General features: G+C 44.4%; 1 protein-coding gene across 1 annotated transcript in view; it reads right to left on the minus strand.

The window, feature by feature from the left end:
• CNTNAP4 (contactin associated protein like 4) overlaps positions 1 to 26,569 on the minus strand; it is a 1,044,358-nt gene that overhangs the window by 59,521 nt on the left and 958,268 nt on the right. Inside the window, exon 19 of the mRNA XM_029616960.1 lies at positions 7,137 to 7,376. Within this exon, the coding sequence (XP_029472820.1) occupies positions 7,137 to 7,376 (240 nt within the window). The remainder of the gene's footprint in view (positions 1 to 7,136; positions 7,377 to 26,569) is intronic.

The following is a 26,569-nucleotide window of genomic DNA, read 5'->3' on the forward strand; positions in this document are numbered from 1 at the left end:
CTACCATGCTACTCTGCCTTGCTGCTGCTATACTCCTCAATGATATAACTTAGGGTTCATTGTGCTACTCAGCATTGCATCTTATACCTTGGAGTTTTCCTTGCCATTGTGTCTTGCTGTTGTACCCCAGACCTTACACCTTGAATTGTTCTTGCTAGTCTGGGGAGCTGATTTGCACCTCTCACATTGCTTTGATGTCTTGAAGCCACTCTTTGAGCTGCTTGGCCCTTTTATCAGTGCCTGACTTAGTGTTTTTCCTGATGCATTTTCTGCTTTATGTCCCCATCATGGTATCTTAGGTTGCTGATGCCAATTTTGGTGCCACTTTGCCTATCATGATGCCATTACGGGTTGAATTCACTGTTGCTGGTACCCCTTTTAGAATCTTGGGATGATCTTCCATTCTCCCGGAGACCCTGCGAGGCCCACCTAAGTCCAAGTGGCTCATGTCCCTACGGGCTCCTCCCGGGGGGATCTCGGGCTTCCAGTGGTGAAGCTCTTCCTAGCCTCTGTCTCCTCCAGTGCTCCACGCCCTGGGGCAGTTACCTCCTGTTCCTTTCAGGAGCCATTCCATCCCTGCCCCAGGACAAGGGTCCACCCCCGAGCGCAACACTAACCAGCCCTCCACCTCCCTTCCACCCGAGGTCCAACGGATTGGCTCTACTGGCTGAGCCTGCTACGTGTCCCCAAATCTCCCTGCATCCAAATACAAATAAAATATAGAGATAGTTTCTACCCTTCCCCCTATCCCTTGCTCCAGGGTCCCATTTGGAAAGTCAGTGAACAGAGATTTGAATGAAAGAAGCTTGCAATGTATTTACCAAGTAGCAAGCCATCACCATACCTCCCATCCTCAAAGTGCGCTTAAAGTATTGATTGTTACAGGATGTAGGCATCATGGGTGGCTACCAGATACCTAGGAACCACATCAAAACTGTGCATATGTACATTGCATACCACTTGCACCCTGAAGGAGTGGAATAGCTTCCAGTTTCAGTAAGACTCTTCTTTCTGACAGGGTGGGATGATGGCTATATGGGTGCAGTCAATTGCCCCTAGGATACAGGGAAACTGTACCATGGCATAGGTATCCCTCATTAGGTCTTGCCATGTTTGCCTCTGTGTAGGGATGCTGATATAAGCATTAACGTGAACTGTGCATGGTTTTTAGCAACTGGTGCAAGTACCAGGATATTCCTCTTACAACACTGACTGTAGTTTGTACGGAGCCAGAAGCCATGAAATGGAGGGAACTCGGGAGTTTCACAAAACTGGTATGACATTGACCTGGCTGTGACTGGTTCAAGCTCAGCTTTGAGCTCTTCATATTAAGTTGCTATGTCCACAAAGATTTAGCAGTACCTCATGATCACCTTCTCCTCTGAAAGACCTAGCAATGTGTTGCAGGGATGAAATATTGACTTTCCCCTGCTACCCACCTGCACTTGCTGCTGGTCTGTCCACTTCATGGGATCCTGCATCAGGGATATCTTTGCCTTCCTTCCATCTTGCCACTGCTGATTAGCAGCCTAAAATATCCAGTGTACAAAACCAACTATTCTGGCCAAACATTTTGCCAAAAGGAAGCTTAGCCATACAGAAAGAGATTTTTTTATAGGTCCAGAGCTAAGTAAGCATGTCTAGGGAATTTGGAAAAAATAACACACAAAATTGGAAGTTTTTGTGTGATATTTGGGGCTAAATTCCAAACATCTTCAACTCCAGAGGTGTAGCTATTTTTTCAGCTTTGCACAACATTTGGGTTAACAACATGCATAATTTTACTGTGGGAATCTGAACGTGGCCTTCATTTGCATGATTTGCGTATGGTTTTCTGATTAAGGGAATTGCATAAAATTAGCAAAACAAAATTACATGACATTCAAATTCCACATAGTAACAGAAAGTACAAAGCAGTAACAGTGAATACCTCATGGTAACAGCCAAATAAAGCAAGGAAATAGTGATGACCATGTACTGTTTTGTTACTACAGCTTAGTAAATTACCTCCTAAATTTAAAAAGCCCATACAGAGATAAGATTGTACTGTGTACAATTCTGATCACCACATCTCAAAAAAGATATAGTTACTGTGTACAATTCTGGTCGCCGCATCTCAAAAAAGATATAGTTGCAATGGAGAAGGTACAGAGAAGGGCAACCAAAATGATAAAGGGAATGGAACAGCTCCCCTATGAGGAAAGACTAAAGAGGTTAGGCTGAGGGGGGATATGATAGAGGTGTTTAAAATCATGAGAGGTCTAGAATGGGTAAATGTGAATCAGTTATTTACTCTTTCGGATAAAAGGACTAGGGGACACTCCATGAAGTTAGCATGTGGCACATTTAAAACTAATCGGAGAAAGTTCTTTTTCACTCAACGCACAATTAAGCTCTGGAATTTGTTGCCAGAGGATGTGGTTAGTGCAGTTAGTGTAGCTCTGTTTAAAAAAGGATTGGATAAGGTCTTGGAGGAGAAGTGTTGCGCGTCCTGGCCGCGCTGGTGCCATGACTGGGCCTGCTCACATCAGGCTCCCTCCACGAGGCCTGGTCCGCCCTCCCTCATAGCTGCAGCCAGCCCATGGCATCCCACGGCGCCTCCAGGCCCTTCAGGGCTTTCGACCTTGCACTGCTCCTCACAGCGGGGCTCGGCATCCTCTGCAGCATCGTGGCCGCCCCTAGATGCACGCTCGCGGATTACCCAGTCTTTAAAAGGGCTAAAAGAGGGAAACTCCGGCCCCTGTCACATGGAGGGAGCACTGGATGGCCAGCGCCATCTTTAAAAATGGCGCAGGCCATCCAGTGCTCCTACCATATGACAGGGGCCAGCCAATGGCACGGATACCCTGTCACATGGTAAGGGCAAAGGGCCATCGGCGCCATTTTGATTAGTGGCAGCCGACAGCCTGGGAGCAGCAGATCACTCCCGGGACCCCCACTGGGACCACCAGGTACCTGTAAAATGTTTTTTGGGGGGTCGGGAGGGTGGGGGAAGCAAAGGGATTAGTTTTAAAGGATCGGGGTGGATTTAGGGGTTAATTTTGTGTGCCGTTTTTCCCGCCCTCCCCCAAAACGATAAGAGAACCCCCACAATCAATATCGTGGGGCTTTCCTATCGTTTCGGCGGAGCCCCCGATTTATGACGATTTTGAAAATATCGACGATATTTTCAATCGTCCGAAGCCCGATTCACATCCCTACTTGCCAGGTTCTTATGGCCTGGATTGGCCACTGTTGGAAATAGGATGCTGGGCTTGATGGACCCTTGGTCTGACCCAGTATGGCATGTTCTTATATTCTTAAGATATGCACAGAAATCTGAGGTGAAACTCAAACCAACAAATTTCAACCTGGTTCAACTTTGACATAATATTCAGAATGTCTTCGATTCACTAAGAACATTTGGATAAACTAACAAATTCAATGCATATTAATAACCACAGATTTACTGAATTAGGGAAATACACATCAAATCTGTTTACAGTAGACCTGTTGGAATGGGCTAATCTATTCAAACTCCAATGCAGATCTACCAATTTGAGAAGGTCTATGTTGAATTTTGTTTTTAGAAGTAAGCAGAATTAATTTGAAGCATCAATAAATTTATTTTTTATTTATTTATTTATTATGTTTTGTATACCATCATTTGGTTTTGCCATTATAACAGTTTACAGTTATCAGGAAATGTGTTAGTTAAACATCATCACAACGGATTGCCAACACAATGGTTGACAATTTCAGGATTTGTGTGTTAGTTAATACAGCATGCTCAAAGGAAGATAGGGAAGGGTAACAGGATCAGGAAATTGGGTAGGTATGTAACTGGGATGTATAAATACAGGCTTTCCAGGATCAAGATACAACTATGATGTGGTTTACAATTATGATGTGGTTAGATATACTTGAGATTAGTTAAATAAAGCTTTAAATGGTAGTAGATATTTTGTTGTTCATGAGATGGAAGGATGTTTCTTTATGGTGAGCTGTGTAGGTGTCTGGTTGTGCAGTTGACAGCGTGAGTTTAAGTAGGCTTTGGTAAAAAGCCAGGTTTTCAGTTCTTTTTTGAAGGTTTTTATGTTGGGTTGAGTTCTTAATTCGATTGGGAGACCATTCCATAGTGTGGGGCTAACGATGGATATGGCTCTCTCACGGGTTGTGTTTAGTTATGTAGTTCTGGCATGAGGGATTTTGAGGAGGCCTTTATTTGTTGAGCGTAGGTCTCATTTTGGAGCATGGAGTTCAATAGTTTTTCTTATCCAGTTGGATTGTTGTCCTATGATTAGTCTGTGCAGAATTGTTAGTACTTTGTATTCTATTCGGTATTTTATTGGGAGTCAATGTAGTGATATGAGAATTGGAGTAATATGCTCATGTTTTTTTGTAAAGCTAGTTTGCCCACAAAAAAATCAACAAACAGTTCATGCATCTCTCAAAAGTACATTCTGATACTTTGCAAGATAGTCTTCTTCAAATGACATTACATTCAGAACTAATTACATTTGAACTAATTATTTGAAATTGCTGACCATCTTTCAACTACTGCAGGTTAAACTCTATCAGAACAGGCCCATTATGCTAAAAAGTAATACAATGTATTCTTTTACTTAGTTTTTCTTTTCTTATTTAAAATTTTGTTAAAATAAATATGGCAAAATAGAATTAAACTGCAATATTTACCCAGTTAGTTCCCTAAAAATCTGCATCTGGCCACAGGGATCTAATTGGTGACAAGTTCAGGATACCCAGGCCTTTCTGACTAAAGCCTACTATTGCCAGATTGCTATCTGGGAAATTGGATCCAATATCAGAAATAATTTTAGCTGGTCAATTTAACTCATTTTTAAGTCAACAGAGTAGCAGTAATGAATAATCCCAAAGGCAAAATTTACATAAGAAAATTAGTTCTTGGTTTTAATGAATTCTCATTTTAAATTAAAAAAAAATGGATAGAGAACAATTAGAACATAGCCCTTTAGGGAAATCCATAGGAAATGCATGGTAAGGTTCAACAAAACTAACCACTAGAGCTTGACATAAAAGCAAAGACTACAACATGAATAAGAATCAGTGAGACAAAAAAAATACTGAATACAGGGAATTTATATTTTATCTCACGATCTTTATTTCAAAACAGTTTCATGGAATGAAAATGTATTGAAGATTCTTTCAGAAACCCTCAGGGGCAATTTTCAGAAGGTTTATCTAAGTAAGTTCAGGACTGAGCTACACAAACCACAGGTTGGTGCGGACAGCACCTCTGATTTATCTAACTAAGGGCCTGATTCACTAAACTGTTTTCCTCTAGACACAGAATGGGAAAAAAAAAGCCTTAGTGAATCAGGCCATAAGTCTTAAGCCACACAAAATTTAGCCAGATAAACTGGAGGCACCCCAGGATGGATAGAACTTCTTTGCCTAAGTTAGCCAGACAACGCCTATATTCAGCGATATCCAGCTAACTTATCTGGAAAACTTTAGAACTGGTGGAGAGCCATCCTAAAGTTAGCTGGATAAGTAAAAACAAAAAAACCATAAAAAACAAAACAATTGGCGGAGCAGCAGCCAATCCTCCCACTCCCCCCCCCCCCCAATCAATAAAAAATACCAGACTGAGCACCCCTTACTTATTTATTTATTTGGGATATTTATCTACCGTCATTCCATGTGAGAATCAGCCCTTACTTCCCCATCCCAATAAAAATAAAATTATAGTGCACCAAGTGGCCCTCTTCATGCTCCAAATCCATACACCTAAACTTTCATCCCCTCTCAAGAACCCCAACAGGCTCTGAAATCTAGAGTGGGAGGAGTACAGTCTCCTACCGCCTTCCGTGCTCTAAATATATAAGTGACTGGAGCTCTGACATCAAGCCTTCAACATTCACCTTCAACCAGCTATAATTTCATTTTGACTGGGATTGGGAGGGGGCATTGCTTAGTAGAGACGTGAATTGTGTGATCGATCGTCTTAACGATCGATTTCGGCTGGGGGGGGGGAGGGAATCGGATCGTCGCGGTTTTTGTAAATATCTTGTAAACCGTAAATCGGGGGAGGGCGGGAAAACCGGCACACTAAAACATCCCTAAAACCCACCCCGACCCTTTAAAATAAATCCCCCACCCTCCCGAACCCCCCCAAAATGCCTTAAATTACCTGGGGTCCAGTGCGGGGGTCCCGGTGTGATCTTTTACTCTCGGGCCTGCGGTGCGTTGTAGAAATGGTGCCGGCTGTCATTTGCCCTGTCATATGACAGGGCAAAGGTAGCAAAATGGCGCCGGCGCTACCTTTGCCCTACCTTTGCCCTGTCATATGACAGGGCAAAGGTAGCGCTGCCGCCATTTTGTTTTTTGTCCCCCGACATCAGGAGCGTAGGAGATCGCTCCCGGACCTCCGCTGGACCCCCAGGGACTTTTGGCCAGCTTGGGGGGGCCTCCTGACCCCCACAAGACTTGCCAAAAGTCCAGCGGGGGTCCGGGAGTGACCTCCTGCACTCGAATCGTTTTGCCGTACGGCCGGCGCCATTTTGCGCAAAATGGCGCCGGCCGTACAGCAACACGATTCGACTGCAGGAGGTCGTTCCCGGACCCCCGCTGGCCAAAAGGCCAGCGGGGGTCCGGGAACGCCGGCCATTTCTACAAAAAACAAAATGGCCGGCGCCATTTCTACGACGCACCGCAGGCCCGAGAGTAAAAGATCACACCGGGACCCCCGCTCTGGACCCCAGGTAATTTAAGGCATTTTGGGGGGGTTCGGGAGGGTGGGAGATTTATTTTAAAGGGTCGGGATGGGTTTTAGGGTTGTTTTAGTGTGCCGGTTTTCCGCCCTCCCCCTTCCCCCGATTTACAATTTTTGACGATAAATCGGGGAAATTCCTATTGTATCGCGCTTCTAACGATTTTTGACGATTTAAAATATATCGGACGATATTTTAAATCGTCAAAAAACAATTCACATCCCTATTGCTTGGCCCACCTCTATTTGCTTAGATAGTTTGGCAAAAGGGGGGGGGGGGGGTATGGCCATGGTTTACTGTGACAAAGTTACCCAGATACAGTAACTGGATATGGACCAATCAGTAGCACCTCTATTTTTTTTTTTCCGAAATGTACCACTTTCTCAGATGTGCTTTACTTACCTTTCTTACAAAATGGTCCAGTATAAGCAGAGGAACTGCAGTCACAGGAGAATCCATTGTATTTCTCTTGACATTTTCCTTCATTGTGGCACAGGCTCCCATAGCTGCTGCAGTGCCCAGGACAACCTGGTGCAACACCTGGTGTGATTTTTGCTCTTTCTTCCAAATCAATGGCTATCCCATTTAACTTTAAAGAGCGAATACAACCTAGGAAGCCTTTCTGCCTGGAGGCTGTACCACCTAAAAATTGGAAATAAATGAAAGTTAAAAAAGACTTTTAGGACATGCAATCTCAGGGAACCATGATAGAACTCATAATTTTTTTTAGATGGAATTTTTGAATGCACAATTGAATTGGATTATTTTAAAAGTATAAGTTGATTACAATTTTTTTAAAGATATATTCATTAATGATGACTTTAATTCCAGTTTATTCTCTTTATAATATTGTCCTTTGCTGCAAAGAGATCCAAAAGGGAAGTTTATAAGGGTCTTTCAATAATACTTAAGAATGTGAAATACTGCCTATGACCAGACGAGTATGTGGTCCTCAGGCGAGAAAAGTGTATTTTAAAAAGCTGCAAATTGCTTGTGTGTGCACCAAAAATAAGGGGAAGGAAAAGGGTCAGGGCATGGGTATTCTGGGGCGGGGCAAACACTTCCGTGCATAACTCTATATTTTAAAACCAAGACCACGGTGCACATTGGCTTGTTAGCCACGTAACTTTACTGCTGCTCTTGATGAAGAGCAAATCTGTAGATCTTGAGTTTTAGGGCTTACAGTGCAGGGTGAGGGGACTGGTCAAACAGGGGGCATACAGGATGAAGACTAGAAGGATCTGGAAGACCTCAATATTAACTGGGCAAACTGGTGAACTAATTGGAAAAACTGGGAATATCCTCGTATGTTTATATTCATAAATATTAATATTAATATGTTAATATTCATGCATTAAAGCTGGCAAAGTCTTAGAGAACATACGTGAAGTAGGTTTGCTAGAGTAATCTCTTAAAATTAGGAGCATACTTACATTTAGTAGGTACATTTTAAATCACACACATGAGCAAGGGTACACATGATTTAAAATTAAAGAGTATGTCTGTTCGCACACCAACATGTGCACTTACGGGTGCACGCACGCTCATTTTAAAATTAGCCTGTTTGTATGTACATGCTTCTCACAGCATCATTAGACAGATGGACCCTGCCCCCCTCAAGACACCACCTTTAGTGGCTGAACCCCTTGATTCATCTTCCACCCATTCAGAATGAATGCTTATCATTCTGGATGATCACCTCATCTTTATTGGCAGGGGTGGTAGGCATGAAGTTGTAGCAAGCAGCAAATAAGGAATTATTTTAGTTTTCCAGAAGACTTTGTGAAGCACAGGTGGGATAATAATAGTGGAACAAAGTAATCACTAATCAATAATAAATCAATAAACTAATAAATATGGATCAATATATATTGCACAGCTTAGAGTAAGAGATTTTTATACACAATATTACTTTATACATTTTTTTTCTTCTCTAGTTTCTTAGTAACAAAGCATATCTCAGTAATAAGGCATATCTCACCAGGCATAGGCCTTCATTTCCATCTTATTATTAAAGTTATTATTTTTAATAGTATGTTATTATATTATCATTTCATCATTATTATCATTACAACATTTTATGATAGTGTATTTCTAATGTTTCTAATGTTTCACATGTTTTATTGTTTCCGCATGTTCATTATACCCATGTTTCATTGTATCCGCCATCCGGCGACAGTTCAGTTTCATGTAAACCAGTGCGATATGTATCCTATACAGGAACATCGGTATATAAAAGTTTAAAATAAATAAATAAATAAATAAATAGTAACAAGCTAACAGGGTCATTTATCAACTCATATTATGGTGTTTTCACATGCGTTAAGGCATTTTTGCATGTGAAAAATACCTTAAAGCATTCAGTAAGCACCATAACGCATTGTGCGATGCACATTTTTAAAAGGGGAGGGATTTCCACAAAAGTGGGCTGGCTTTGTGAACCCATAATGCATGATATTGCACAGTTTTAATACCAAAAATAACTGCACCTTTTTCAATTGTGTTAAGCTGTGTGATCTCATGAATTATGCCCATAATGCAATTGCAATTTTTTGACAAATTCCATTTTGGGCATTTTTAGGCTAGGGAAGGAGTGAGGGAGAGAAAAAGAGAAAGAGAGAGAAAGTGCCTCTGGGGTGGCGCCATAGTAAGCAGCTATTTATGCTACTATAGGAGGCCCACCTAGTAACTCGAGGTGAGGTTTAGGTAGTAGTGTAGGGTTTAGGGGCCACTTTTACATGCAAAGTGAGATGTACGAACAGAACAGTACACTCTTGTACATAAGAACATAAGAACATAAGAAAATGCCATACTGGGTCAGACCAAGGGTCCATCAAGCCCAGCATCCTGTTTCCAACAGTGGCCAATCCAGGCCATAAGAACCTGGCAAGTACCCAAAAACTAAGTCAATTCCATGTAACCATTGCTAATGGCTAATGATGTCCTTTGGAGTGAGGAAACTCACACAACGATGAGATTTGTACAATATTCTCTCAAACTAGTTGATGTTACTCATCGTTGTGTGAGTTTCCTCACTCCAAAGGACATTAAACCTTCACAAGAGTGCACTGTTCTGTTCATACATCTCACTCTACATGTAAAAGTGACCCCTAACCTCTACACTACTACCTAAACCTCACCTCAAGTTACTAGGTGGGCCTCCTATAGAGATATAAATAGTTAACTACTAGAAGAGCCTGGTAGACAGTCTCAGTCTCTCTCTCATAAAATAAGTACTTTATAGATAGGAAAATGCAGTTATGTAGGTATTAGTGCAAATGTTAATGCACTTTGCAGTATAACACACATGGTGATAAATAGGCTATTAACATACCCCTTTTCCTATCACATGTGATATTTACTGCAGATTGATAAATCTAAGCCTAAGATAAGAACAAGGGACATCTGCTTTTCAAACTGATAATGTCAGTGCTTAAACTTTTGGGATGCATGCACAGGATGTCTCTAACAAGCTATAGATGAGATATAAATCTTGTTGAAGCTGTGAGTTCTAATTAGACCAAGTGGCTTTGCAAAAGCTGAACTAGAGCCAGAAAATGAGAATATAAGGAAACGTCAGTGTCTTTAGATTATCAGATAGAGAGAAAGTGCCACTTGCAATCTCATTTAGGGAGATCTCTAGGCCTATTGTCTCTCAATTTCTTCACAGATACGTTGAGACTTGTAAGGGAAATATCTTTGTGTAAAATCTTTATTGCTATCTTTGTTACTGCAATACTATTTACTTTTATTGATCTATGTAATGTTTCCTGTGATGCTGCTTGTCTTTGCGGATTCTTTTACTATATTTTATCATGTTTAGTAAACTATTTGCTTTTACAAATCTTGTTTGTGCTATATGACATAATTAACACCATTCAGGCCACCGCTTACTGAAATGCTCCTAGAGAAACCATTTGACAACTGCAGTAGTGCCACCAGGAGAACTCTAGCCTCTTTCTTGCCAGGGAAGATGGAAGAGGGGAGCCTCTAGAATGATAACCACAATACCCAGAGGATCAAGGTGGGTTTTGGCTACTGGAAACTGTGGGTTGGGGGTTGTCTTGCTGCCTGATGCTTTTGAGAGTTACTGAAGCTGCACTTAGGGAACTTGATTGCTCTTCTGAATATGGATGTTCTTGATGGGAAAAGGGGGATGAGATGACTTCTACTACTTGGCCCTTTTACTTTGGGCTAGTTAATATGATGGATTTCATGGCAGCTAGTGTGGGCATTACCCATTTTTACATTCACATCCACATTAATACTGAGACCATAATATGCATTAGCATGCCATTTATAAAATGTATTAGGGATGTGAACAGAAACACTTTCAGTTCAGTTCATTTCAGCCTGTTAAAGAACATGTTTATCACAGCTGGAAAAAGTTATTTATTGCTTGCAGGAGGAGGAGTCACTATAAAGACTCCATTAATGCTATCTACTCCACTGTGAGGTACCCATTCATCCAAATACATGTACACCTTCTACTTACCTTCAGCATACCTTAGAACTAACATATTTACAGCTGCTCTAGCCATGTTTAAGTTAGGGTCAGAGTATTGCTGCAGTGACACAGATCATTAATTCCTATGAGAGATATTTTGGCATTGTTGGGATACTTTTCAAAGCTATTTACATACATTAAACCTGGTTTTATATTTATATATGGCTTTAAAAAATTCACTGGGGCTCTGTGTGTGCAAAAGCATGTGAACATCCTAGTTTTGGGAGTATTGTTGTGTGAACCGAGTAGTAGCATCCTTGAGGGCAGTGTTGGGGCAAAACTAACATTTGTGTGCATATGCTTTCATAGGTCAATTTTAAAAGTCCGGCATGCCAAAACTGGGAGCTACATGCACAAAACAGACTGGCGTGCACCGAGCGGATTTTATAAGCTGCCTGTGTACACGTATATCTCTCGCTGCATGCCCACTTCACGCCCTTTTCTTCACTTTTTATTTGTGTGTGCCTTGCCAAGGGATGAGCACGTAAATACTTATGCGCACTGGTGCACACTGGGGTACCATTCCACATAACTTTACTTTTGCTATGGAAGATATGTAAGTCATTAAACAAAAAAATCTAAGAAAGTCAGCGGGGTTTTTCAGGATTTGGGCTAATGGGAAAGAAGTGATATTAAACTAGGAGGGTTTGGAAAACGAATCCGTTAACTTGGCAAACTGAGAAAGAAACTGGGAAAAGTAGCAGTGGCTTCGGCATGTGTTCCTTGCAAAATTTCCATTAAAATTGAGCACACATGAATGCAATTTTAGGTTATTTTATAGCATGCACACATATACACATAAATGTTATAAAATGACTGTGTTGCTGGGCGCAGGTCAATGAACACGCACATATGTGCGCCCATCTTAGATTATAAAAAATGTGCTTGTAAGTGTATGAGCACAATTTATGCCCACTGAAGAATAGGTTTACATTTTCCATGCTTTCCCTTCCCTCTGTGGAACAGAATAAAACATGATCCAGGTTCCTGCACCTGAATCCTAAACATCATCTGTTACACATCTTGAAATTTAATCATGTGCTTACTGGACATCAGTTCATAACATAATGTAAAATAACATTGCTCATACAGAGAGCATCAGTACCTTCTCTCCAACAAATGCAAATATTCTATGCTAACCTGTCATAACCATGCAAAACCATTGACAAAAACAACTTTGACTGTACTCAAAAGACCTGTATCACAGTATGCCCTCAATTCTCTTCCTGTGGCAACAGTGACTTTCCATTTTCATCAGGTGTCTTTCCAGAGATGCTGTACAGTTTCTCACTCATAATTACACCCACAGAGACAAGGTCATATATATCACTGTGGGGCACAGAATCGCTGGCTGGTGTTGTAACCTTCCTATTTAAGAATACAACTAAAAGTCTTGTATATAGTTATTGCTTACTTGGAATGAGGAAACGATAGCTAGAAATATTTTCTAATTACATAGGTTAAAATTACAAATGGCCATATTTAGAGTCACTTAGCTGAATATGTTTTGATTTATCTGACTAAGTGGCAGTGGCTGAATAGCTCTCTGAGATCAGCAGCTACCACTTAACCAGATAACTATTTATCCTGCTAGTTAGCCAGCTAAGTGGTAGGCAGGGTGAGGTTGTAACTGAGAAGAGCTGAGTTAACTGGATAAGTTGGTGAAAGCATCGTCTTCTTTAACTTAATTTGTTTCAAATACTTTAGATGCGGCGTTGCAGCGTACGTGGACGCTGCCGATAACCCGTTGGAGAGGGGGCAGGGAGTCGTGGCCTCTTCCACTGCACAGCATTGGTGCGGGCCGATGAGCATGCATGGTCTCAGCCGCAGGTAGTTCCTTTGCTGGGGACGATTGCATCCCCCTGCCCCCTCAGCGGCTCTCCAGCTGGTGTGTTGGGGAGCGGAACAAGCGGCCTGTTTCTCAGGCTGTTTCACCCCCTCAGGAACAGCATGGTTTGCAGCCAGGGGAGTCTGGTTGTACAGCTTCACTGCGTTTTCATACAGTATACAGGCACTAGGATGGAGGACCGCGAAGACAATCACTCTGCCATGGCCCATCTGTCCATACCCAGGGCCTCTGTGTTTTTACCAGGGGGCCCAACCACATTGGCAACCAGGTATTCCTCCTGGTAGTAGCAAATGGAACTCTGGTTATGCTACGTGCCTGCATCACATGGACACCAGTGTGCTGGAACCGCAAGAGCCTGTGACGTCAGTTCCCCCGCTCTCTGCTCTGGTTTAAGCTGCACTCAAGAGCTCTAATACCCTGAACCCCTTTGTGCGCCCCTTTGTGCAGCATCGTAGTGTTGTTCAACTCTTTTCTAGCAGCAAACACAACCTCCCACAAAGGTACCCGCTCCAGACTTCCATATACCAACTACTTCCTTCCAGCCTCCCAGGCTAGCAGACAACCAACGCACCCCAGCTCCTGCTCATTCCAGCCTTTATCACCCTTACCAGCTTCATACCCACCAACTAAATCAAGCTGACCCGACCCAGCAATCATCCAACATTCAAACAGTTCAGAATTCTTCCTGCACCCAATCCGTCCTAGCAGTCAGTTCTGCTCTCAACCTGATCCTTTGTGCACCCCAATGCAAGACCTAATACCCAGCAGTACTTACTAGTCAATACCTTCTCCAGTAAACCTCAGTTAGACAGTCTAACCTGATTGAGACATCCTTTCTACCAGCCAACTCAGATACATCAAGTCTTCATGACTCCCATCTGTGGCAACACTTGACTACATAAGCTCTTAAGCCTTCTCCTCATGACTCAAGGCCACGCAATACCTATCCTACACAACTACTCCTTCACTAAGATGAGATCACCATTGCAGCACCAAAACAAATTCTATAGAAATCTCATTCCTGTCATGATCTCCCCTTTTATCCAACTCCTTGGGCTCACCCTATTCACCCTAACACTATTCAACGCCCAATCGATCACCAAGAAAACCCACATCTTACATGACTACCTTCTTGACTCCAAACCAGACATTTGTGCGATCACAGAGACTTGGCTCAAGCCGACAGATACTGTCTTAATAAATCAGCTTCCTACTCACCTATATGACGTATTCTCTATTCCTAGACAAAGGAAAAGAGGGGGAGGCCTTCTCTTGGTGGCCAAAAAAGATCTGAATCTCACCCTACAACCTATCAATATGATATTTAAACTAGAGGTAGGCCTGTTCAAATCTAAATCACTCCAAATCCTCCTCACATATCCCATATATCCCATCCCCCCCCCCCCCCCCCCCCCCCCCGGTTTTCTAGACTCAGATGCCTCACCTCTAGTTGAAGTCATAGCTAAATACCTTATCCTGGATTCCCCAGCTATTATCCTAGGGGACTTTAATCTACACATCGATGTCAATCCCCTTTCATCCAACTGTGAAGCTTTCTTATCCTCCCTCTTGGCCATGGGCTTCAAACAACTTGTCAACCAGCCCACACATAAGGCAGGTCATTCACTCAACCTCATCTTCATAAACGCCAGCTTCATTCAACATTCACCCCCCTTATGTCTCCCAGTTCCATTGTCTGACCATTTTATCATCACCTCTACACTCAAGATGATAGGAAAATCTACCTCTTCACACACCCGCTCACCACCCTGCACTACAGGAAATCCTGCTCATCAGAAGTCCTCAGCAGTTCTCTGATCAAATAACTACCCAACTTGGATCTATCAAACCCTAACGCAGCCATACTCTCTTGGCTAAACATCACAGAAGCCATAGCTAACGAGTTATGCCCCTGCTCAACAAAGAATATTAACCCTGCTCAGAAAAACAAACAACCGTGGTTCTCAAAGGAGCTACGCTCATTAAAACAAGACTTGAGATAGAAAGAGAAGAAATGGCGGAAGACCCCTAACACCAACTCTCTAGCCATAAATAAAGCGGCTCTCCACCTTTACAGAATTACGACACTGCGAACAAAAAGAGATTTCTACACCCTCAGAATCCATGATCTGATATTCCAATGCGAAGGCACTCTTCTCCTAAGTTTCGGAACTTACTAAAACCACCACCTCATCTATCCCTGATGACTTAGCCCAATCAACAGCCAACAACCTGGCCCTCTTCTTCCAGAATAAAATTGCTAACACTCTAACAAGATTAACTTCCGGTCCTATCCCACCGCCTTTCTCCTCATTCTACCTTCCCAATTTGGAAGCTGTGTTGGAATCTTTCGAACCTACTTATACTATAGAGATTGAAACCATTCTAAAGAAAATGAAACCCTCCACTCACCCTCTCGACCAAATTCCAACCAAATCACTACTTCTAGTGCCAGATTCCATCTCTGAATATCTAACAGATATCATCAACTGCTCACTTTCACAAGGTATCTACCAGGAGGCTCTCAAATTGGCTACACTTAAACCCATACTCAAGAAACCGAACCTGGACCCTGATGACCCCAACAACTTTCGACCTATTTCCAACCTGCCGTTTGTAGCCAAGATCATGGAAAAAGTGGTAAACAATCAACTAACAAACTATCTGGAAGAACATAAAATTCTTCATCCTTCACAATACGGATTCCGTAAGTCACACAGTACTGAAACCCTCCTCATCTACCTCACAGACCACATTTTCATGGGCCTTGACAAAGGACACTCCTTCCTGCTAGCACTCCTTGATATCTCCATGGCGTTCGAGACAGTAAACCACGCCACCCTATTAAATCAACTATCAGATATAGGAATCACAGGACCAGCTCTCAGATGGTTTGATTCATTCATCAGCAACAGAGGATATAAGGTTAGAATCAATAATAAGGAATCACCACACACCAACTCTCCACTTGGAGTCTTCCAGGGCTCCTCTCTATCTCCCACTCTGTTTAATATCTATCTCCTCCCTCTCTGCCAACTGCTCACAACTCTAAGCCTGACATTCTATATATACGCAGACGACGTTCAAATTTTGATCACCATCTTGGACTCGTTGGTAGCAGCAGTCAAGCAATGGGACACTTACCTGCAAATGATTAACCTCCTCCTCACAGGCCTTAATTTGGTGCTTAACACAGCCAAGATGGAACTCCTGCTCATCACTCCAGAAGACGGTCACGTCCAACAACAGTTGCTTGCTAACATCCAAATCTCTCAAGCTAGAGACCTGGGAGTCATTATTGATAGACACCTGGGCTTAAAGAAGTTCATAAACCACACTTCCAAGGATTGCTTCTATAAATTACAGGTGCTCAAAAGACTCAAGCCTCTACTATACCATCATGATTTCAGATCTGTCCTCCAGACTATCCTGTTCTCCAAGGTAGATTATTGTAACTCTATTCTACTAGGTCTTCCAGCATCCACGATAAAACCCCTCCAGATGCTTCAAAATGCGGCGGTGAGAATCCTGACAAATACTAATCGGAGAGAGCACATTACACCTATACTCAAGGATCTGCACTGGCTTCCAGTTAACTTCAGAATACTTCACAAATCCCTCACTATTATCCACAAAAGCATCCACCATCAGACCCCCCTTGACCTGCTATACCCGCTCAAACTACATACCATGGCGAGACCCATTAGGGAGGCTTGCAAGGGATCTCTATACGCCCCCCCCCCCCCAAACAAAGTCATTCACAGAACAACTATCAGAGAATGGGCATTCTCAACAGCTGGCCCTTCAATCTGGAATGCCATACCCCCGGACCTCTGGCAAGAAACTTGTCTCCTAACTTTAAAAAAAAAACTCAAGACATGGTTGTTCGGTCAAGCCTTCCCCTATCCCTAAACTAGCATTCCGTTTACATAATCTACCTAGCATTTCTTATGCAAAACCTAGACCAGCCTACTTTCGCATAAACATGACATAGATTAGAGACAGGCAACTCTAGCCTCCCTAAATACATTTCAGTATTTAGTATCTAGCTCTCCCTCTCTTCTTTTCCATTCCCAGTTGTTTTCCCTTGTTTTATTGTAACTTTTACTTCATCTGGTTATGGTTTAATGTTTATTGTTATTGCTAAGATCTTTGTTCTCTGTAAACCAAGTTGATTTGATTTGCATCAAGAAAGCCGGTATATAAAAGCTCTAAATAAATAAATAAATAAATAAATAAATACATAAATGTCTGATATACTATCCATGTCATAGGGCACATAAGACATTGAGTTGTGGCTGACACACATGATGGCATGTAATTCAGAAATGTAAGTAAAAAATGTTTCCTTTTGTGCCCAGAGAGGCTCCCGTGGGGAGGGGGGGGGGGGGGGATGGACAGGCAGCTGACCCCGTGGCTGAAGCCTGTTTGTGGTACAACAAAGAGGGTTGCACGACACTGGATTGCAAATACAAGCACATCTGCTCCACTTGAGCCACCAGTCACCCCGCCACATAGGGTACTAAGAAAGCCCGAAGAGGCAGGGGTGAGTAGCCCTTACATGCGAGCCCCGACCCCAGTTAGCTGGGAATGATTGGCATCAGGTCTTAGCCTCTATCCTAATAGATGTGCAACTGTTACATTACACCAGGGTTTCAAGGAGAGCTTCAGAATCCCATGTGAGGGTCCTCTGAATCCCGCCCGACACTCAAATGCACGCTCTGCAAGCAGGTTCACTGATGTAGTGAGAGAGAAGTTGGGTGTTGAAATTAGTCTAGGCAGGGAAGCAGGCCCCTTCCTCTTCCCGCCTTTTCACAAGATGAGCTTATCACCTCTAGCGATGGTGCATAAGAAAGAGCAGAGTAAATTCAGACTGATACACGATCTCCCCTACACAGTGGGCCTGGCTGTGAATGACATCATCCCACAGGAGGCATGAGCAGTCCAATATGCTTCCTTTGACAGTGCACTCAACCTCCTCAGAGACTGTGGGGAAGGGTCTCTTATGGTGAAGGTCAACAGAGTTTCTGGCTCTTGCCAGTGCATCCAGATTAGGGATGTGAATCGTGTCCTCGATCGTCTTAACGATCGATTTCGGCTGGGAGGGGGAGGGAATCGTATTGTTGCCGTTTGGGGGGGTAAAATATCGTGAAAAATCGTTAAAAATCGAAAAATCGAAAAATCGAAAAACCGGCACATTAAAAGGTCGTTCAGCGAGGCGCCGGAACCCTCGCTGAACGACCTCCTGCAGTCGATCTCCTGCCGGCGCCATTTTCCGTACGAAAACGATTCGCGGCGGGAAATCGCTCCCTGACCCCCGCTGGACCTCCAGGAACTTTTGGCCAGCTTGTGGGGGGCCTCCTGACCCCCATGAGACTTGCCAAAAGTCCAGCGGGGGTCCGGAAGGACCTCCTGCCGTCCAATCTTTTTCGTCTATGGCCGCCGCCATTTTTCGGCGCCATTTTGGAAAATGGCGCCGGCTGAAGCCGACAAGATTCAGGAGCAGGAGCCCGTTCCGGACCGCTGCCGTTCCGGACCGCCGCTGGACCCGCAGGTTATTTAAGTTATTGGGGGGGGGGTTCGGGAGGGTGGGGGATTTAATTTAAAGGGTCGGGGGTGGGTTTTAGGGGGTTTTAGTGTGCCGGCTCACGATTCTAACGATTTATAACGATAAATCGTTAGAATCTGTATTGTTTTGTGTTCCATAACGGTTTAAGACGATATTAAAATTATCGGACGATAATTTTAATCGTCCTAAAACGATTCACATCCCTAATCCAGATGCCTTCCCTTTACTAGGGTTTTGCTTCGAGGGTGCTTACTGTTTTGATAAATGCATGGCTATGGGGTGCTCAGTTTCATGTGCACAACTTGGACACATTCAGAACCTTCCTACATTGGAAGCTGTCCCAGTGCACAGGCTTGACAGGAATCCTCCACTACTTGGACAATTTTCTGTTCATTGGACCTCGTGGCTCAGAGGCATGTCATGATCTATTTGATGGCTTTCAAAGTATGGCCAAATAGTTTTGCATTCCACTGGCAGCAGACAAGCTGGAACCATCATCTGATGTGCTTACGACTGATTAATGATTCCTTGATAGCAATGGTTCCTCCTGACCCCCCCCCAAGACTTGCCAAAAGTTCCTGGGGATCCAGCGGGGGTCCGGGAGCGATCTCGTCGTCGGCTGTCAGTAATAAAAATGGCGCCGATAGCCTTTGCCCATACTATGTCACAGGGGCTACCGGTGCCATTGGTCAGCCCCTGTCACATGGTAGGAGCTCAAGATGGTGCCGATGGCCATGTGACAGGGGCTGACCAATGGCATCGGTAGCCACTGTGACATAGTAATTCAGAGGCTATCGGCACCATTCTGAACGAAGCAGGCACGCCGGGCACGGAGAGACAAATCGCTCGTGGGACCCCGCTGGACAACCAGGGATGTTAGTAAGTCTTGGGGAGGGATCAGGATGGTGGGGGGGGGGGTTGTATTATAGTTAATTGTAATGCTTGGGGTGGTTTTTAATTAAAAAAAATAAAATGTGCCCCTCTCCCCGTACAAACCCAAAAAATGGATTTTCCCAGAAGTTCGTGGAAAATCCGTTTCAGGGTTCGGGGCCCCTGACCCATGATGAATTAGGCAATTTCATTGAAATTGCCTAATTCGTGATAAACAAACCACATCTCTATTCTGCATTGAGTTCTCGCCGCATGTTGCATGAGCAAGCTGGATGCCACAGCCAACATGATTGCTCAGTTCTGCGAGCCTGTGATGTTTCCATCACAAATGGAAAGCTCAATATCAGGATTTGGAGATCCAAGAACTATCAACTCGGCAAGGGGCAATCAGACATATTAGCCCAAGTACCGGGCCTGCCTACGTGCCCGGTGGCCAATGCTGCACGATATAAGATGGTCAGACTCTCTGGAGGGGGCATAATTTCTATTGCATGTTAACTCACTCCCAGTATGCAAACACCAGTTTAACGCCATCCTTAAGCACACCCTGGACATGGCCGGTTTGAAGCCTGAGCAGTTCTGGACTCACTCTTTCTGAATCGGGGCAGCCTCAAGTGTAACGACATCTGGTTTGCTGGGCACCATCATTCAGCATATCACAGATGGTGTTCCTCAGTGTAGCTATCCTACATTAGGCAGGTGAATGAAATCCCGCATCCCATGGCACCATAGACACTGGCAGTTACCCTCAGGATCACAGCAGCATATTCTCCTATACCCCCCTGTGACATTGCTGCTAACTCCTTGTCTTTCAGGCCCTCATCAGTGGCATTGAGTGATATGGATCATGGGACATTCTTTTGTATTTTGGGTGGAGCACCAGGTGAAGAGAAATACCCTCGGCCAACAGCTGGGTATTACACCAAGAGACGGCATAGTGTGATGGCTGGGTCACGGAGCAAGTGTTGGGATCTTTTGGTTCCCCTAATATGGCAGCAGTTGACAAAATTCACCCCTCAATAGATACTAATCATACACCTTAGAGGCAATGACTTGGGAGTCACCCCCAGATGCCTGCTCTTAGATAATATGAGGAGTGATATCGCTGTCATCCTGTCTTTGATGCCCAGCACCACGCTCATCTGGTCGGAGATCATCCCTTGCCACCATTTTCTCAAATCACCACTCTGGATGCGTTGGATGAAGATACTAAACAAGCAAATTGGGACTTTTTTCAAGCGCCAGGGTGGCGTGCACATAAGACCATGTCTGGATGTGTGTGGATTGCTCTGTACTGTTTTGTAACAATGAGGTGCACCTTTCAGATATGTGACAGGACCCATTATTGGTCAACTTTAAACGTGCCATACGCAGAGTCCTGACGGGGTCTTAGCCCTCGCCTAAAAGGACCCTAGCCATTAGCTGCAGCTAGGTGATGTGGTCCCGAATAAGTCGCCTGGCTATTCGGGCCCTATGGCGGGTGTATCTAGGCTGGGGGGAGGGGGAAGAGGTTCAGCTAGAGACAGTGCACAGCACATGATAAACAACAACAATGAACAATGTTAGGGGGGCTGTCTGTCGCCGGATCCGCTGGCCCCTGTGCAGCAACAGACCGGATGCCGAAACCCTTTGTTGGGGCAGTCACCTTGTTTGGATCTGGCAGGTGACCAGAACGCCCTGTGATTTCATCCCAGGTGGTGAAGGGCTTTGCTTGGTTGTGGGGGGGCCCGGGGCTGGAGGTGACATGCCTGAACAGTGGAGGACCCTTGGATAGTATATCTATGTTATGGCTCAGGTATGAAGCTTGTTAACACTGTTTATTGTAATAAAACTGTGACCAATTTCATCCCACATCTGGTTTACAGTGTATTTTGTATATGTGAATGTGTATTACTGCGTCCTCCCCCTCTTTTCCTCCCCGGCAATGGACAGTTGCGGCTTTCTGGGTTAAAACATGTCGCCACAGCATGCATGGACTCCGCCGATATCCTGGCGCCATGCGCACAGTGAGCACCATGGAGGGGTGGGGAAACGTGGCCTCTTCCGCTGTGTGGCATCGATGTGAGCCAATGATGTGGCCAGCACGCCAACGTCGGCACCCCCCTCACTGATGCAAGCATGCCCGATCCCAGCTGTGGGCCCCTAGGGCTACAGGCAAGGGGAGTGGAGGAGGTCCCGGCATGAAGGCTCAGTCAAGCGGGGGCATGGGCAAATTAAGGGCTGACTCATTGGGCAATTCTGGCCCTGGGCCGTCCCATGTGGCGGGGCAGCCGTGAGGAGAGGAGGCATCTGACCGGGCTGTAGTGCCCCAGTCCCTTTTGCTTCCTGCCCACTTGCAGCTGCCTTGCTAGGGAAAACCAACCTACCCTACCCCCTTTTCATGTGGTACATGGGTCATCAGGATAGTTAGATTTTTATTTTAGCAAGAGATTTATTTATATATATATATATATATATATATATATATATATATATATATATATCTGTTGCAGCTGGGGCAGGTGTTCCTGAGCCAGATTGGGGGGGGGGGGGGGCTTTTCAACTAGAGACAGAGCACAGCACATGATAAACAACATCAGTGTGAGGGAGGCTGTTTTTTGCCAGGGCCCACTGGCCCCAGTGCAGGGACAAACAGGATGCCCACATTCTTCATTGGGGCAGTCACCTTGCTTGGACACGGCGGGTGACCGGAATACCCTGTGATTTCCTCCCAGGTGATAAAGGGCCTTTCTTGGTTGTGGTGGGCCCGTGGCTGGAGGTGACGTGCTGCCTGCACAGTGGAAGACCTTGGATAACTTGCCTATGTTATGGCCTGGGTATGAAGCTTGTTAACACTGTTTATTGTAATAAAGTTGCAGCCAATTTCATCCCACAGCTGGTTTTCAGAGTATTTTGTACATGTGAATGTGTATTAACACGTCCTTCCCCTCCCCCCTTTTCCTCCTCGGCGACAGACAGTCATGGCTGCCCAGGTTATTTTTTTCAAAATCCTTAAAAATATCAAGTTATCATCAAAACAGTTTGGTTCAGAACACCCTAGTCAAGATGTTGTGTGTACTGAGATTGAAAAATCATATTTCACCTCTTCTAAAGCAGGAACATTGCTACCCATATAGGTGCAATGGAAATTTAAAATCTTAATGCTGGTATTCAAAATACTGCAGGAGGGTGGACCTAGTTATCTTAAAGGTTTTGGCATGTGCCTCTTTGAGAAGTTTCTTCTGCTCTCAAAAAGAGCTGCTGGTCCTTCCTACCAAACAAATGGCCCGGCTATAATGTACAAGGGTTAGAATGGTTTCATTGTTCTTCCAGCATTGTGCAGTGGCTTGCTGTGTAAGATCTAACTTCAAGGTGATTATTAGATTTTACATAAAGCCGTGACAGCCTGGTTATTTCAGCAGGTATACAGTTAAGATATGACTATTAAGGAATATGGCAGATTGTTTTTGAGATTATGAGGGGTTGATGTGTTAATAGTAGAGGAGGTAATGCTTTTAGATATTAGAGTAATGAGTTAGATTTTTAATTGGGGTATATTTTAATTTTATGTCCGTATTTTGTTTGATTTTAATTTATAAACAGATGCCTTAAGATAGTAGCGATAAATAAATGTAAATTGTAGATAAAATATTAATAATACATTTACACAAAGAGTACAGGATGACATTTTCACATGTCATTAGTCCTTTTGTAAAACAAAAAAAAACAATTCCTTTTGTATTCTTAGCAGAGAAGAAACTGAAGCTGTGATGAAGGAATGACAGTGAGCAGTTAGGATCAAATTAATGGGCTAGAAGCAGAACATAGCCTCAAAACACAGCATGGTGTTAGGCTTGATGATGTTTTTATGAGATGACAGGAAATACTATTTTTATTTAAAATATTTTAAATGCAAAAATGATTTTAAAAAGACATTTGCGAAAAATGATTAGAAAATACAGCAACAAAGGAAAAACACCTAGTACTCTATACCGGACTGGATTGTCCCATATTTATAATTTATAATTTATAATTATCATTTGAATTTTGTAAATGCAAAAATAGAAGTGGATTTTGTAAGGTTTGATACTACAGTATGTATTTCCACTCTGGATTTTCATTTTATTGGTTACTTACTGGGTAATACATCAAACCACATTAGGGCCATATGGTGTGATACATGGGGTCTAACTAACGTTAGATGTGCGATGTTTATCACATCATGCGTTAGCACGTAAATATGATAACGAGTATGCAAAAGCTAGAAAATTATAGAAATGAGAGATTCCTACCTTACTTCACGCAAAATAATGCATAATAACATGGGATTTAATGTGGGAATTAACAACACCTTTTTTTGGTAGTAGATGGGAAAAGTTTTTAGCTAACCATAGTGGCCATTATCACAGATCGTGGCTATCATTATGTATAATAAAATTAGGATTTCTCTCAGACACAGCTACAAAGCCCTGATGGTCCAATAAAAACGCCTTTTCTTATTTGCCCTGTCTTCTTAAAGCTACAATGTTAGAGGGAAGTGTAGTAGTCATGGGGTCCTGGTGTTAGGATTTGTGGGTTTAGTGGACCCTTGGCCCAAGGTGAGAGTTGCTACAGCCTGAGGGGAGGAGCCCCACAGGTCCTCCCTGTAGGGAGGCGTGATCAGCAGTAGTAGGACACACAACTGTAGTATAGCGTAGTAACAGAGTCTCTGGTATGATGACGTAGGGGCTGCCCCGAGGAGCGGGGAAGAGCCGAGTCAGTCCTAGCAGCAGTGACATAGGCTACTCTGAGGAGCGGGGAAGTACAGAGTCAGATTAGCAGTAGTAATGGAGACTGCCCCAAGAAGCGGGGAAGCAGGAACAGAGTCACTTGAGTAGAGATGTACACGTGGCCCCGAGGAGCAGGGAGGTGTGCAACAGGTTGCTGATATAGCGACGTAGACCCTACCCCGAGGAGCGGGGAAGAGCGAAGCAAGTCACAGACGTGGAGACGTAGGCACTGCCTTGAGGAGCGGGAACTGCAAAGTAAGTTACTGGCATAGGCACTGCCTCGAGGATCAGGGAATTGCAAGGCAAGTCGCTCGTGTAAAGATGCAGGTGCTGCCCCAAGGAGTGGGGAAGTGCAGAGCCAGTTGCTAGTGTAGAGTTGTAGGCACTAGCATGGAACCGTAGACACTGCCCCGAGGAGCGGGGAAGTGTGGAGAAAAAGTCTCTGTAAGGTACTTCCAGGGCGGCCCTGGGAAGCAGAGAAGCCAATAGGCAGGATCTCTGGAGAGGCGCAGGAACCACCCTGAGGAGCGGGGCAGTCTGGAGACAAGTCTCCCGTGAAGCGCACACAGGCCCCTGAGGAGCAGGTACCTGAGCCAGAGTCTAGGAACCATGGTAGAGATCCAAGCAGGAATAGATGTCTGGGCAGCAGGCACAAGAACCAGTAGCGAAGGAACTAATTTCCAAGTCGATTAGTGCATGCCCCGGGTGGTGCTTATGAATCATGGCTTGTGATGTTATCAATAGGAGACGCCCCTGAGGTTCCCACCATAGCGTCCTTAAATGTAGACTCAGTGGTGCACACACGCGCCTAGAAAGGCCTGGCCACCATGAGAAGTCCTGGGAGGTAGACGGCACGCGTCGGGAGTGGCTAGCCACAGCCGCAAGTTCGCCCGGAGAGGAGAGCAGGGCAGCACATGACGTAAGTTGTGTTGACTGCCGGGCGGCCATGGCCATTGGTCATTACAGTACCCCCATTCCTAGGGCCACCCCTGGGAGTTTGGGTTTTTGAGGAATTGTGGCATGGAACTGCCTGATGAGATCCTTTTCAAAGATATTGGTGGCAGGCTCCCAGCTGTTCTCTTCTGGTCCAAAACCCTCCCAAGACAAGAGGTACTCCCACCTTTTTCCACGTTTCCTTACATCAAGGATGTCTTGAACCTGGTATGTCACGTCAGCCTCCGATGACAGTGGTTGAGGAGCTGGCAGTTTCTTAGAGAAGTCGGACAATTCCAAGAATTACAACAATGAAATGTGGAATGCGTTGTGGATTTTGAGAGAGGAGGGCAACTGGAGTTTGTAGGTGACCAGACCCTACCGGCGGAGCACCGGAAAAGTGCCAATGTATCTGGGAGCAAAGCGAGCCAATGGCAGTTTGAGTCAGATAAACCAGGTGCTGAGCCACACCTTGTCATCTAGTTTAAACTGAGGAGCTTTACGATGGTGTGTATCAAAGAATTTCTTTGACCTATGGGCTGCTTGTTAAAGAAGCTGCTTCATTATATTCCACAATTGATGCAGTTCCTGGGTAGTTGACTGGGCCACTGGGGAAGGAACAGATAGTGGAATCGGAAGCGGTGGCAGAGGCTGACGTCCATAGACCACTTGGAATGGGGAAGAGCCGATGGATGTGGACTGATGAGAATTTAAGGCAAACTCTGCCCAGGGAAGAAGGTCAGCCCAATCATTTTGCTGTAGATTCATGTATGCTCGTAGAAATTGTTTCAAGGTCCTATTGGTTCTCTCTGTTTGTCCATTAGCTTGGGAGTGATAAGCTGAAGTGAAATCCAAAGAAATATCAAAATTTTTGCAGAGAGATCTCCAAAACTGAGCAGTAAATTGGACTCCACAGTGTAATGGTTAGTGGGTTTGTGGACCCTTGACCAGATCTGCACCATCAGGAGATGAGGTCAGGAACAGAGGAGAGTTCTGGTTGGACTGTGGAAAGGTCCCGAGGAGTGGGGTAGGAGACACAGCAAGGAGGGATTCCCACAGTTCGTAGCTGGCTAGGAATAAGTACCTGGGCAGAGACCTCCAGAGGAGATGGTACTAGGCAAACCTGCAGCATGGGGAGCGCGACACAGAGCATGCAGGAGGTATACAGAAAGGCACCTCCAGGGGGTGGAGCCGTACAGCAAAGGAGGTACTAATGCAATGACGTAGGCAGCCCGAATCAGTGGTGGAATCAAGGGTGCACCCCGAGGAGCGGGAAGCACCAGTAGCCCAAAGTATACAGCGAGGGCACTACTCTGAGGAGCAGGAAAGTGCTGGCAG

The sequence above is a fragment of the Rhinatrema bivittatum genome, chromosome 1 (genome assembly GCF_901001135.1).
Source record: "Rhinatrema bivittatum chromosome 1, aRhiBiv1.1, whole genome shotgun sequence".
NCBI classification, from domain to species: domain Eukaryota; kingdom Metazoa; phylum Chordata; class Amphibia; order Gymnophiona; family Rhinatrematidae; genus Rhinatrema; species Rhinatrema bivittatum.